Source organism: Microchirus variegatus (genome assembly GCF_963457635.1).
Source record: "Microchirus variegatus genome assembly, chromosome: 11".
NCBI classification, from domain to species: Eukaryota; Metazoa; Chordata; class Actinopteri; order Pleuronectiformes; family Soleidae; genus Microchirus; species Microchirus variegatus.
In genome coordinates, this window is record NC_139812.1 from 712,066 (window position 1) to 726,248 (window position 14,183).

The window sequence follows — 14,183 nt, forward strand, 5'->3', positions numbered from 1 at the left end:
GAAGAAACACTGATCACAGGGTAGTGATGTTTTAATGTCGCCCCCAATCAGCTGAATATTGTGGATGGAACTGGTCCAGCTTCACCCTGACCGACCATACCATTCTACTGTGGTAGCCCAATGGTAGGGACTGATTATTTTGGTATAGTAATGGAAATGCAAAAAAAATATGTACCCTACTGTAACAAACCGAACCGGTCCCCTCAATGGTAACACAGCTTTATAATGCATTCCATTTTTAGTCGGAACTCGGAACTTCCAACTTGGAAGTTCATGTGGGATTCCAAGATGGTTGATGCCATACAAACACAGCTACTCTGACCGTTAATAGCACTTCTGTAATATTTGTTTCTCATTTAATACAATGTCAATCATTGTTATCATTGATATCGCCAACAATGGCAACAAAGTGTTGAACCAGTTCCAAACCAATCCAAATTCATCAGTAAGAAAAAATGTACAAAGATAACTAAAGTACACAACTCTAATAAGCAAAGGTCCTACTCCTGGACACGTGACGATATGAACCTACCAGACTGTTGCTCTGTCTCCTCCTGCTGCTCAATGACAGGGTCTTCAAACACATCATCCTTAGAACCTACACACAAACACAGACACGATAAATCTGACCATCACTAACATCACTGAGGAACGTAACAGTGAGGATTCCATAACCTTGACCTTGACATGAACCTAAAAAGCACAACGTTGCATTTATGTAATGCTCCTCTAGTGGAGGATAAAGCGGTAGATAATGGATGGATGGATGTTCCTTTATCTTTTTATTATCTTGTTTATTTACTGCCTCTATTAGTTAGGCCAGGGGTCTGCAACCTGCGGCTCTAGAGCCACATGTGGCTCTTCAGCCACTCTGCAGTGGCTCCTTGTAGCTTTAGAGAACAAGGCGACAAATAAAAGTGTTTAAAAATGTTGTGCATCACATCCAACGTCGACGTAAAATGCAATATTAAGTACACATTTGGATGTGTCCTGTCCATCTTTGGATCCACATGCCTTTTTCTCAAGTATGTACGACACACAATCCAAATGTTTGCTTCATTTATTTCAAAGTGGGTTCATTTTAATTTCAATAATTTGTCACAAACAATGAAACAATGGAAGAACTAGGTCTACATCAATATGTGTTGTTTTTTTGCTCCACTTTATAAGAGGTTGAGTATAAACTGAACATTTTGTAGTTCTTAAAGTTCATAAATGAAAAGAACTATTGCTCTTTTATGCATTATATCTGCATAAAAACCTTTATTTGTGTTATCTCCATTTTGAGGGTTGTTTTGCGGCTCCAAATTGATTTTAATTGGGTGGAGAGGCGACAAAAATGGCTCTTTTCATCCTAAAGGTTGCAGACCCATGAGTTAGGCAATGCTTTGAATGTTCAAGCTTTTGCCTTCATGTTTCTCTTGTATGTGTCCTTGTCTACCTGCATCTGCTTTGTCAGTCAAACATGCGGTATAAGTAAAACGATGATCTCCCGAAATGTCTGTCCTGCCTATCTGTGTCTGTGAGGGGCATCATTTAATAAGTAAAAGGGCTGATTTTTGCTAAAATTATCTGAGAATACCAAGGAAAAGATGAGATTAGATTAGACTGTGGTGATGATCTGGATTCTTTTTTAAATCAATTGCTAACGTTGCAAGATAGGGGAGTGTATTGGCACTGAGGAGCCTTCGTGGATGTTTGTGCTCTCAGATCACGAGTTTTAGGGCAAGCTGATGAATTCTACAGGAATAATAATTATATATTATATTATTATTATATATACACTCCCAGTCAAAAGTTTGGACACACTGCAGAGTGAAGACAAAAGGGCCAACAAGTGCTCTCTGGGAACTCCTTCAAGACTGTTGGAAAACCTTTCAGGTGACTCCCTCATGAAGCTCATTGAGAGAAGGAGTGTGCAAAGCAGTAAACATTTTTGTTTACTACAGAATTCGTGTTCATTCATAGTTTTGATGCCTTCAGTGAAAATCTACAATGTAAATTTGGTAGTTTGCAAAAAAGTGTATATTTTCATGATTTTCCTTTATAGATCACTGTTTTTTTAACATAAGAAATTTCAGTTAAATATATCATATAGGAGACGACACTAACACAGTGATATTTGAGAACTGAAATAAAGTTCATATGATTTACAGAAAGTGTGCAAGAATTATTTAAACAAAATGTTGCATGGGCATGTGCATACATTTAGTGCATTAATATTTTGCCACCTACTGGCAACAGGAAGTATGCCTTCAGTACCAAGCAATGTTTAATTTACATGAAGCGTTCAGGGTGTGGTCTACATTTACTACACTGGTCTCTCTACGCAGTGGTTATTGCAGTCATTCAAGGACCCTGTTTTATTAGAGTTGTAATTATGGAGGAAAAGAATGTAAGAATGTCCAACCTATGGCAGAGAAAGCTTCCACCATTGCTTCTCTCTTTTTCTTCTCCTGTTTCTCATCTTTCCTCATCTGGTGCTGTCGTTTCTGCCGTTCTCTCAGAGCTTCTTTCACACTGGACACCCAGGCTTGGTACGCCAGCTGAGAGAGAAACACAAGCATCAGCAACACAATACATGTTCCCATGAATATCATATTGTCCTAAACATTGTTATGAATATCATATAGACAAATATATGAAGCGAGTCTGACCTGACATGCAGTCTGTTTCTGTGGTTTCTGTTCTTCAGACTGCAGCTCCTCCTCATCCTCACTGTCTGATGCAAACAGGTAGTATTCTCCAGAGTGCAGCACTGTGATGTGGAAAACATTTCACATTACAAGACTGTTGCTAAGTCTCTGGTGTTACACGTGGAGGGATCTGTCAGACCTTTAGCGTGGTCCAACCACGGCTGGTGCCACTTCTTCTTACCAGACTTCTTCTTCTCTGTCCTGGTCTCTGGAGGGAAAACGAGGGAAAGTTTGGTTTCAGGAGGAAGTTCTTCACAGGACAATTACGCTTACGCTTACGGAAGTTTTGATTTTTACTACGAATGGCTTGATATCACTTTTCGTGTGGCCGATACTGATATCACAAGCATAAGTATCTACTGTTAGAAAGGCTCCATGAGTTTCAGTTCATTAGTATTGTTTATGTTAGTATTTATTATTTCCTTTAATTCTCTCCATCCCATCTTTCTGTCCTCAGCCCTATACAGTCCTCTTAAGCAAGTCCATCCAACATCTACTGATACCAATAAAATTTGTTCAGTACAGTAATTTTACACAATTTAAAGCACGTAGCTGTTGTGCTGATACATGTACCACCTACAGTACATCCATAGATCCATTTTCTACCACTTTATCCTCAAAGGTCAGAGAGTCATCAAAATAGATGGAGTCTGTTTTTGTAGAAACAAATCCATTAAAATTAGTAAGAAAAACTTTACAGTGCAATTATAATATGATATGACAAGGTTGACATAAACAACGTGACAGCTTTGTGTGTCTTATCAGCTTGTTTTGGATTTCTTCTGTCTCATACTGGTCAAACACTGATGTTAAAGGCGCCAGAGAATGTCCTAAATGTGTTTGTTTTAGCTCTATGTGACCATGCCATGAGAATATGCTCTTTTTATTTGTTATAAAAAAGACAGACACTGAGTCTCTTTATCCTTTTTTAAGCTGCATGAGTCAATGTTTGATCAGTGGGGGTCAAAAACACTCACAACCCTTATACTGTTTGACTTGTTTTTCATGTTTGCGTATGGCAATTCTAGCATACTTATATTATGATAAAAATATATTATGATAAAACTGAAAAGTTGGCTTTAAGGGTGAATTCCAATTCCTTGCTTAACCATCAATCTCAAAAATGCGCTAGTGCAAGTGCTGAAAAATTAAGTTGAGGGGTGAGTTTAAGGGCTGTATCGCCCTCAATTGTGAGATTTTCCGAGACCACCCTTGGGAGCAAGGGCTACCCAGAATGCATTGCGTGTTTCACATAACAAAGATGGCGCCGAAAGCAGCGAAACGGGTGCGATACAAATGAAGTATTTTCTTTGTTAATAGATATTTTCTTCCTTTATTGTTTCATACTGACTGATGCAAGCTCGTCTGCCAGCAGCGACACCATATTGAATTTCAGACCCAACTAATTGAATCTATAATTTCTTCACCTTGCCATTAGACAGCCTTTGCATGACAGAGAGGTTTGTAAACGGTTCACTCTCCCACACTGAAGTCCATGGCCAAAATCAGTGATTTTACATCATCATCACTTCTGTTTCCAGCTGCATGAGTAAAGCGAGCAAAGAGGGGCTTAAGCTTCAGGATGTACAGATATATTCTCAAAAGCCTGGCATTGCCAAGTTTCATGCCAAGGTAGTTATCCTAACAGGATCCTGCTGTGGGAGCATGCATGCAGGGTTACGTTACTACCTGTAACCCTCATGTGTAGGAAAAAGCGGTAGAAGATGGATGGATGGACATTATACCTATATCATGGGAACAAACTAGTATTTCATGGCCACAAAGTAATATTTAATAGTTTTTTTCCCATGTCATGAGACTCCATAACAAACCGACACAATCTTTCGTTTCCAGCCAAAAAACCCTGAACATTTCCGAATAGGTTTTAGCCAATTAACATTGTTAATCATTGTTATAAATGATATGCCATCTTAACGGTACGTTATCTTAAGAATACAGTATGTTTGCTGCTGTATCTTACTGTTAGACAGACTTTTCTGACTGGATTCTGAGGTTTGTGTCTCCTGCACCAAAGCCCATACAGAAAATCTGCGATTTTACATCATGGCACACAGGAATTGTTGAACCCTGACACTTCCTTCATAGAGTTCAAATGTGTAATGTGACTTCTGTGTTTCAAACCCTTTGTTCAGATTTACCTGAGTGACACAAACAAATCAAATGAGGCACCAGTAGACCAGCTTCTCCCGTGTCCCCACAAGCTAAAAACACTCATTTTCTCTACGGACATGGTGCAACTGGGGGGTTAACAGTTTATATACTAATACAAACTTCTGTTTCCAGACAAGTTCAATGTATCCATAAGATAGCAATGACTTAAACATCACATGAACCTTTTGTTTAGTGGCCCATAAACAGAGGGCGTTTCCTACAACAGATTTCCATGGATTTCTAACTGTGAGCAACCTCACATACCTCGAGTTAGGATTCCAAAGATGGCGTCCAACATACAAACACAGCTTCTTCTACCTTTAATTGCACTTCTGTTGTATTAGCATATCAGTCAAATTACATGTAGATGAATGGATTTTGTCCCCGACTTACAGTATCTGTGATCTGTGAAGTGAGTTATACCTGTGGTTGGACTCTGACTGGACTCTTCACTTGTTTTGTGTCCATCTCTGTATTTCTGCTGCTTGGAGCGAATTCTCTGCATTCTGAGAGAAGAGAGAAGCAATATGATGATATTTTTTCTAGAAAGAGACCTGTGAGGTGATGCTTCTCTGACAGACATGTGTCTGAATACCTATAACAATGGTGGAGCCAGAGGAAAAACCTGAGAATGAAATACTGTATTTCAACCTTGACCATGACTGCAGTGTGCACTTACGATCTCTTGAGCTGTGACAGAGACTTCTTCTCAGCTTGTTGGTGGAACTTGATGTTCTTCACAATACTGGCTCTGAAGAGCTCAAACCCCCTGGAGGGAAAAACAGAATGCAATTGCATTTGTTCACATTTAATTATGAGTTTCTATTTCCCCTTTTTTCGAAAGAAACAGGGTAAATGGAAAGTATCAATAAATTCACATGAATACAAAACAAAACAAAATATATTTATACACACTGTAAATACAATATGATAAAGTCCACTAAGTTAATGGCTGTGTCTTCAACATTGATGATTCATTAAGAAATGTTTCGTTTTTTGCGGTGCTGTATGAGCCAGACAGGCCTGTGAAAACATGGCTGCAGGTGATGACATCAGGAATAATAGATTTTAAGATATGAAAAGATGAGATATACTGTATATGAGAAAGTGGCAAACATATTGCGGAAAGATTTATTAGGTCAACCTTTTTAGCACAATTAAAAAAGGTGTCATGTTGTTACCTGGAGGCCTGTTTGGCAGACGCCTTCAGCTCTGAAGTCACATGCAGGAAGTAGAAGCTGAGGAAGACTCGTCTCTGCAGCAACAGGAAGAGAAAACAGATGCTGTCCCAGATGATCCCAGCCTCCTCCACTGGAAGACTACAGCTCTTATCACTCACTGCTTTTGCTGTCAGGAAACACAAACATATGCCTGTCAGGTTCTTCCCCTTCTCCCAAATATATGTTTAGTTTTTTTTTAACTTTTTGAGTTATGTTGCTCACAGATAACCTAAACCATAGCCTTCTAGTCATAAAAATACTGAAAACTGACAGAAGAGAGCTTTATTTTGTCATGTATGTCTCTTTAAACCACAAGTGCACTCCTTTAAATATCAACAAATATCTATTACATAAAACCACATTCAAATTAGTCCACACATTAGTTCACACTAAATTAGTTAAGCAAGAAACTTGGTTATTCAGGAGTCATTGTCTCCGCCATGCCTACAAATAATGTTTCGTCATTTCTGCTCACAAAGACCAGACAGATGCAAAATAATCACATAAAAAAATCATCAAAGGTGAAACAACCACTCACGGTCATAATATCCTTTGACTGTGCAAACCAGGCTGAAGAGCTGAATGACCCAACAGAAGCTCTGCTGCATCTCAGACACAAATACACACGCCAGGATCTGAAACACACACACACACACACACACATTCCAACATCTTAGTGTCGTTTGTATATAGATTGATAAAATGGGTTAGGGTTAGGGTTAACCCTAACAGTATATCACAGCTTGAAAATGCTGTCAGGCTTGTCTGAAACATTCCCCTCGGCCCACGCTTTAATGGTAGCACAGTGATGTAGCACTACAGCACTTTGGTCGTAGGTCCAGAATATCTGTGCTGAAAGACATCATTAAATCTGAATAACTCTTTGGGAAACACACTGATTGATATTTTCTTACATTTTATGAATCAAACGATTACCGTATTTTTCGCACTATAAGGCGCACCGGATTATAAGGCGCACCGGATTATAAGGCGCACCTTCAATGAATGTCCTATTTTAGAACTGTTTTCATATATAGGGCGCACCGGATTATAAGGCGCATAGAATAGAAGATATTGCAGTCAAACGTTTGACTGGGGTTGCGTTATGCATCCACTAGATGGAGCTGTGCTAAAGGGAATGTCAACAAAACAGATAAAGTCAATCTTTACCAATTGATCCATATATAAGGCGCTCCGGATTATAAGGCGCACTGTCGTTTTTTGAGAAAATTGAAGGCTTTTAAGTGAGCCTTATAGTGCGGAAAATACGGTACTGGTGCAGTCATAGTCTTGTTGACGTACCCCCTACAATGAGTCGCAGCGACCGGTCTGGTATCCATGTATTTGCTGTATGTTTTTGGGATCTAATTTGTCAGATTATATACTAACTTGCTTTGCTAATTATTTCCTCAAACATTCTGAGGAAAAGCAACATGGTGAGCTTTATACTTACTGATAACATATTCTTTGATACGATAACTGCCACAGTATAGATGATGAGGCAGTCCCACAGGACGAGGCGGGTCCTGGAGGGTTTGAGCAGCAGCCGTGTTCCAAAGAGCAGGAAGAAGAAGCAAGCGAGCAGGTAGCCCAGTCCAAACACTGAGATCCTGGTGGCTCCAGTGATGAAGACCACTGACAGCACAAACCAGAAGAGGTGACGAAACACCAGCACTTTAACCATGTCCAGGTAACTCCTACAGGGAGAGAGACAGAAACGAAATGATGGGCCACAATTCAACTAACAACTACAAGAACACATGGTGGGGCAATTGTAGCTGGATGAGAGAGAAAGTCATCTTTCAACTCGAAGGTTGTGGCTTTGATTCCTGGCTCTGCTAGTCTACAAGATATGCGTGATGATGCACATGGGTGTGTTATATGAATGGTTGAATGGCAAAACTGTAGTGTAAAGCAGCTTTGAGTGTTCATCAAGACTTGAAAAGTACTATATAAATACAGTCCATTTAACATGTTCTGCAGGAAGTATATGCAAAGTCTTTTTGTGATAGTGCATGTGTGAAAAAATGAACTGACATGATATGGTTTGACTCCCTGATGTGGGGGTGGAGGCGTGGATTTGTGAACCTGTATGTGGATTATCGAATGTTGATATCTAATTTTTTTTTTATGTGCTATAGCAATATCCATGTTTTTTTATTGGCGATATACAAAAAGTGGACATCGTCTTCCAATTCTCCCAATAAGGCAAAAAGCAGAAGTCAAACAGATGCTGTGTTTACCTGCAGTTGATGAAGTTGGGTGCTGGGTTAAAGAGTCGACCTTCCATTGGTTCAGGGTTGTCTGTGTTCTCACCTGCCAGAACCATCCATTCCTCAGTGTGCTCACAGTCAAACACCCTCCACTGCTGAGACGCACATAACAACAACACAAAGTCCGCTGTGGACACACAAACACACACACACACACACAAACACACACACACAAAGCGACAAAATACATCATCATCATTATCGTCATCATCATGTATAACAGCAGCACAGAACTGTCTTACAGCTGGGTCATTGTACACAGATCGTAAAACAGTCATCTGTCATCTACCGTCCACAAGGCTCACTGGGTGATTTCTTGGAAGAACTAGATGTCATCCTTTCAAACATGCCAGAAAATGACCCTCCACGTGTTCGTCTTGGCGACTTCAACATCCAGTCAGAGACGTCACCAGGGAACCACCTTGACCTCAATGTCACCAAAAACTGCTCCACCTCTAACCTCACTGTAACACTTCATGTCTCACTTGATCACTTCTTCATATCCTACAGCACGTGTCAAACTCAAGGCCCGGGGGCCAGATGTGGCCCACCACATCATTTTATGTGGCCCGCGAGGTCTATGCTGCTTTAAAGGTGAAGTAAGTAGTTTATAGTGCCATCTAGAGGAGAGGCTGAAATTTACAACAAAGAACTGCTCCTCTGCTCACCCCCTCCCTTCCCTGGGCGCTACGGTATCCTCAGCTGGTCAAATGTCGTCCTCGTCGTCTTTCTCCGTGTCAGCAGATGAGGTTCGTGAGGCGAGGGAGAGGGCGGAGCTACCGCGGGAGAGAGTGGAGGCGGGACTTCAGCTACAAGTAAAGAGACGCTTGATTTGTTCTCTCGCGTTTGTCCTTACAGGCTCCTGTAGAAACATGGCGTCTCTCTGCTAACAGTGGCTATGCAACCACGGCCCGCGACCATGTTATTTTACATGACTATTTGAAACACTACGAAAATGAAACAAAAACTATTATACAGCGACTAGACAATGCAGGAGCACATAATATGTATAAAAAAGTGGATTTTGGGTTATATAAACCCATAAATACTACACATTGTCCCTTTAAGGCGTGTGTTAACCATAAACTACATTTCCCACAATGCACCCCACTACTAGTTTGCAGTATAATTGTACATGCATGTTGCGACAAATGAAATTGAGATTGAAATATCCATGATATCCATCTACATAGGCATTTTGACACCAAACGAGGAGCCAAGAACGCCAAAGTTAGGCTTCAAGAAAAATATCAAAAAGTCAAAAGAATTAAAAGGCAAACTGTGATCGCAGCAGAATGTTTTCACAAAAAACATAACCAAAAACCATGCAGCAGTGAAAGCTCGCGTTATTGTGGCTGAAGAAATCACCCGTGCTTCAAAGTCTTTTTCTGATCGTGTGTTTACATTTAGTTACATTTATGCTCTTACAGTTACATCTGGATAATATGAGGGAAACCATGATGCTGATGTGGCCCTCAGTGAAAATGGGTTTGACACCCTGTCCTACACTCTCCCACCCTGATGACCTCTGCTCATCAGATACTTCACTCGTCTATAGGATTCTTTGTGAATCTTTGTATAGGACACAGGTAGTGAAAGCAGTATAGGAATTTAACCTATCGAATCAAATAAAAATGTTAATGACAGCAACCTGGGTCCAAGGAATGAATGAATGAATGAAAGAATGAAAGAATGAACAGTTGAAAGAATGAATGAATGAACAAACAAACATGACAATACTGACCCATGAGGTTTTTGGAGTTGGGCACAGTGTAGAAGTCAGGCAGAAAGAGCCATTTTATGAGAGCTGAGTTCATCAACACTGAAGTTTTCCACCTCCACGGATAATCTGCAGAACAACAGACACACAATGCATGTTTAATGTGACTTTGTGAAGTGATCTGCACAGAACTCTGGCTTTAAAAATGATTACCAGATATTGGCGTCAAAGCATTGATCATCAAAGTACATCTGTCCTACAACTCTCCTTCTCCCCTTCTCAGTTCAAGGCAATTGTTAACTTTGCTGATGCTATTGTCCCTGAATAGAGGATTCTTGCATAAGATGCTTTTTACGCGAAAGCTGTGTTTCCGAGTGGAACAGTTTCAGTTTGGTACAGTCCGCATTTTTTTGTGTTTCCATTAGGAATAGTACCAAAATAACCAGCCCCAAACATTCCACTCTTTGGCACCCTTCACTTGGGTAATGGTATGGTCCAGTCAGTGTAAAGCTAGAATGGCTCCACCCATGACCGTCACCTGATTGGGCGACTGAGTTCGTTGTCGTCACACCACCTAGTACGACGCACTAGGTGGCTCACGGCCCACACCCCACCTACCAAGTAAAGTTAGCACAAGCCTGACCCAGGGCGTTACCATTCCAAACTGTACCGTACTGTACAAAACCAAACTGTACCATGATGGAAACACGGCACAAGACTCACCTATACAGAGAGCAGGTGGTATGCCCACACACAGTAGATACTGGTAGATCATGAAGATGGATAGGAAGAGACAGTATCTGGGCCAGATCCTGGCAATCGCTGCACGCCGTCGCTTCACCAAGATGGCCACCAACCAACAGCCGTGGATTATTACCAAGAAGTTCATCCGCTGGCCAATCACATTCACCGTCATCAGGAAACAAATCTGCAAAAATAAAACACGGATAGGACAATGAATTATGCAGCACCGTTATCAGTCTTTTTTTTATTTTACCTTCTGCTTTTGTGTGTGTTTTAATGAAAGTGCTGATGTATATAATGTGTGGTAATACTGACTATGGATAAAACAAGAGATCCTGTGTTACATGGGGTTATGATATTATTCACACTGTGACTTGTATAAAAATATAAAAACAAATAAATGAGGAAAAATTGGACAGGATGGAAGAAAATGGGGAGCAAAAAAATAAAATGAGGGTGTGTTGATGGAGACGGTGGTGAATGGGTCAAGTGTGGGTGTGTCGCTGTGTGATGGCAGCTGGAAATAGAAAACATTACTAATGGATATGAATGATAAAGAATAAATGGTTATATAATAATGGAAAGCACTGGTGCTGTGGAACAAACCAACTCATATGCATTTGTATCTTCATTCAAATAACATCTAATAATTATGGTAAAAGGAAACTACCTCCAGTCCAAATTTGTAGAAGGTGTAGTTGAGCAGGTACTTGATGCAGGGGATGAGGCCCTGGTCTAGAGTGTCTCTGGTGGCAGCGGGGAACAGGGCAGGGATGATGGGGGGGGATCGTTGGAGCTGTCTGTAGTGATGAGCCTGGTGACGATACACTGTCACCTCAAACACCAACAGCATCAGCACCAGTAAATGGTTCTGTGAAAAAAACCGATATATTCAGGAAATAAAGCACTGACAAAAGGCTGATTTTATATAACACGACATCACATTCCTTCTCTGTGCGTCTTTGTTTCGGTGGCCAGTCCAAGTGTTGCGTTCAATGGCTCGTTTGAAAAGCAACACCCTGTATATGTATATGCTGTGTTGAAATTGTGGATTATTTACGAGGAAAGCAATTTGGACCAGTCAGATGTCTTGAATTGACTTTTTTGAAACCTAAACATTACTTAAATGAGCTATTTTTGAGATTGAATAATAGATTAGAAGAAGAAGAAAAAACAGGTTCTATCTGATGAAGATATGAATGACCTGGTATTATTATAGACAATAATTGGCCTCCACATTGACTTGCCAACCCATGGTGATCAAATCACTTTCACTTGAACACTTAAATCACAGCATCCAAATACAACAGCTGAGGTTCAATTATATCCATATCTATTACATACATATGGACAAAGAAGGTTACCTCAATTCATGCACACACTATCAAAGTAACTGATGGAAATGATAAAAACTACTGAAGTGGATTTGACCCCAGTCAGAAAATCAAAGCTTTATGTCTAAACACACCTTGCTGTATCCCAGTGCTGTGGCATCTTTCCTGATGCCAAACCACTTGGCTGGATCCACTGGCTCATCGTAGAGAGATGAGTTCAGCATCTCCTCTGGTAACATGTTGGTTCCATTCAGTAAAGGCTGGAAAGTCACACAAAATCATTAGGGCAATAACAAACAAACATCTCACTCCTGTTGTGTCAGGTCAAGGTACAACAACACCCGCTATACCAGTCAAAGGTAAATAATGCATGGTTGTTTTTTGTTGTTTACTTTGCATTTTTTATGTTGGTGACAGTTTTTCACATCATCTTGGCTCTGCTAACACATTCACAACTAAGACTCAATTCAGACCTGTTATTAATGGTATCTGTCCTCAGTGATCTGATCACATATGGATCTGAAAACCAAAACGTCCTCAGATCCAATCACAAAACCTACTTTCAGAGTTCTTTAGATCAGTGGTTCTCAACCTTTCTGAGTCGCGACCACAAATTTAACATGCACGACTGTCCGCGAACGCACCCCCCCGCCATCCACACACACACACACACACCGGTGTGAACGCATGATGGGTATGATGGATAAAGCACTGTCCGTGGTGCTGAAACAACGCCCGATCAATACACCGTTGGCTACGTCGCATTTACAAATCAGACAAGCACTGACACACTTCAGCTATTAGTATTTATTTAGAAACACTTTTGGATTTATTGAAAAACATACAGCAGCATCAAGAGGGTAACTTTTCACGTGAGTAATAGAACGACAATTGTCGCTACATCCCATCGTATTGCTGGTAGTTGAGCCGGTTAAAATGTAAACAAATAACGCAAACTTTCTTTTTCTTTTTAATGAAATGAAACGCTAACTAGGGATGGGAATTACACGGCATTTTGAGAGTTGACTGTCGAGGTTTAGTGTCAAATTGTGTCTCTTTTTTTTTTGCGGGGGTGGAAACTATTCTACACTGTACTAATTCATTTTAAGCTCAAAAACATGGCTGTACTGTCCAATATTGACCATCAAAGCAGCGCTAATAAAAATGAGGGGCAAAAAAAAGGGAAAAACTCTCCGCTGTCACGGATGTATCTCCAGATAGCGTCAGGTGGTGAAAAGCTGGTGTATCCAGTCTACTTTTTCGGCCCAACCGCTCGTCGTCATTCTAACGTCTGATTTTTTTTACATTTTTTTTTTTATATTTTTCCAAAATGATTTGGCGACCCCCAGAAATCATCTCGCGACCCCAAGGTTGAGAATGGATGCTTTAGAGGACACACATGCTAACATACATGAGGACACATGACTGCAGTATAGACGCCTCCATCCCAAACATTGATTTATTCAACACTGATTGTCACGTTTTTTTAATAGTTACTTATTTAGATAGATGATGGGTGGATGGATAGTGTTAGATCAATTAATTTACATTGTGTGAACCAAACATTATGCAATTACTGATGAATAAAATCAACAAAATCCTGCCAACTGTAACTTTAAGCATGATAATTGGTTAGCAATAGATAAAGTTATCAAGATAATTCAACCAGAGGCAGAGGAATTGCACCAATCTCAAGAATGTTTTCACAAAGCAAGTTGGCTGACAGCTTGTAAATATCAGATATTATATATTTTCATGTTTGCATTTAATCCTCTGCACTGAGCTGAAGGTGAACACTGACATGTGCATCTTACCTTGCTGCAGTTACTGGAGTACTCCACAGGGCTGACAACACTGAGCTGATACAGCATCTTACACACAATGATGACGCACACCCAGACCGTGGACAGACAGGAAGCCATGTGCCTGAAGCGACTGTAGGGCGTGGCCAGAGACCACAACACCACCAGGACCAGGTTCATCACGGACGGCTGCCGACAGACGAGCATGAGGACAGTGTTTAG

At 40.5% G+C, this 14,183-nt stretch overlaps 1 protein-coding gene across 2 annotated transcripts in view; it reads right to left on the minus strand.

Annotated features, from left to right (window-relative positions):
- piezo1 (piezo type mechanosensitive ion channel component 1 (Er blood group)) overlaps positions 1-14,183 on the minus strand; it is a 94,945-nt gene that overhangs the window by 23,087 nt on the left and 57,675 nt on the right. For both annotated transcript variants that reach the window (XM_083897529.1, XM_083897528.1), the window contains exons 19-33: positions 13,974-14,150; positions 12,294-12,419; positions 11,496-11,696; positions 10,805-11,009; positions 10,106-10,210; positions 8,332-8,488; positions 7,542-7,785; positions 6,627-6,723; positions 6,050-6,215; positions 5,548-5,637; positions 5,292-5,374; positions 2,836-2,904; positions 2,658-2,758; positions 2,411-2,546; positions 533-598 (exon numbers count right to left, since the gene is read on the minus strand). In XM_083897529.1, coding sequence (XP_083753655.1) covers positions 533-598; positions 2,411-2,546; positions 2,658-2,758; positions 2,836-2,904; positions 5,292-5,374; positions 5,548-5,637; positions 6,050-6,215; positions 6,627-6,723; positions 7,542-7,785; positions 8,332-8,488; positions 10,106-10,210; positions 10,805-11,009; positions 11,496-11,696; positions 12,294-12,419; positions 13,974-14,150 — 2,023 coding nt within the window. The remainder of the gene's footprint in view (positions 1-532; positions 599-2,410; positions 2,547-2,657; positions 2,759-2,835; positions 2,905-5,291; positions 5,375-5,547; positions 5,638-6,049; positions 6,216-6,626; positions 6,724-7,541; positions 7,786-8,331; positions 8,489-10,105; positions 10,211-10,804; positions 11,010-11,495; positions 11,697-12,293; positions 12,420-13,973; positions 14,151-14,183) is intronic.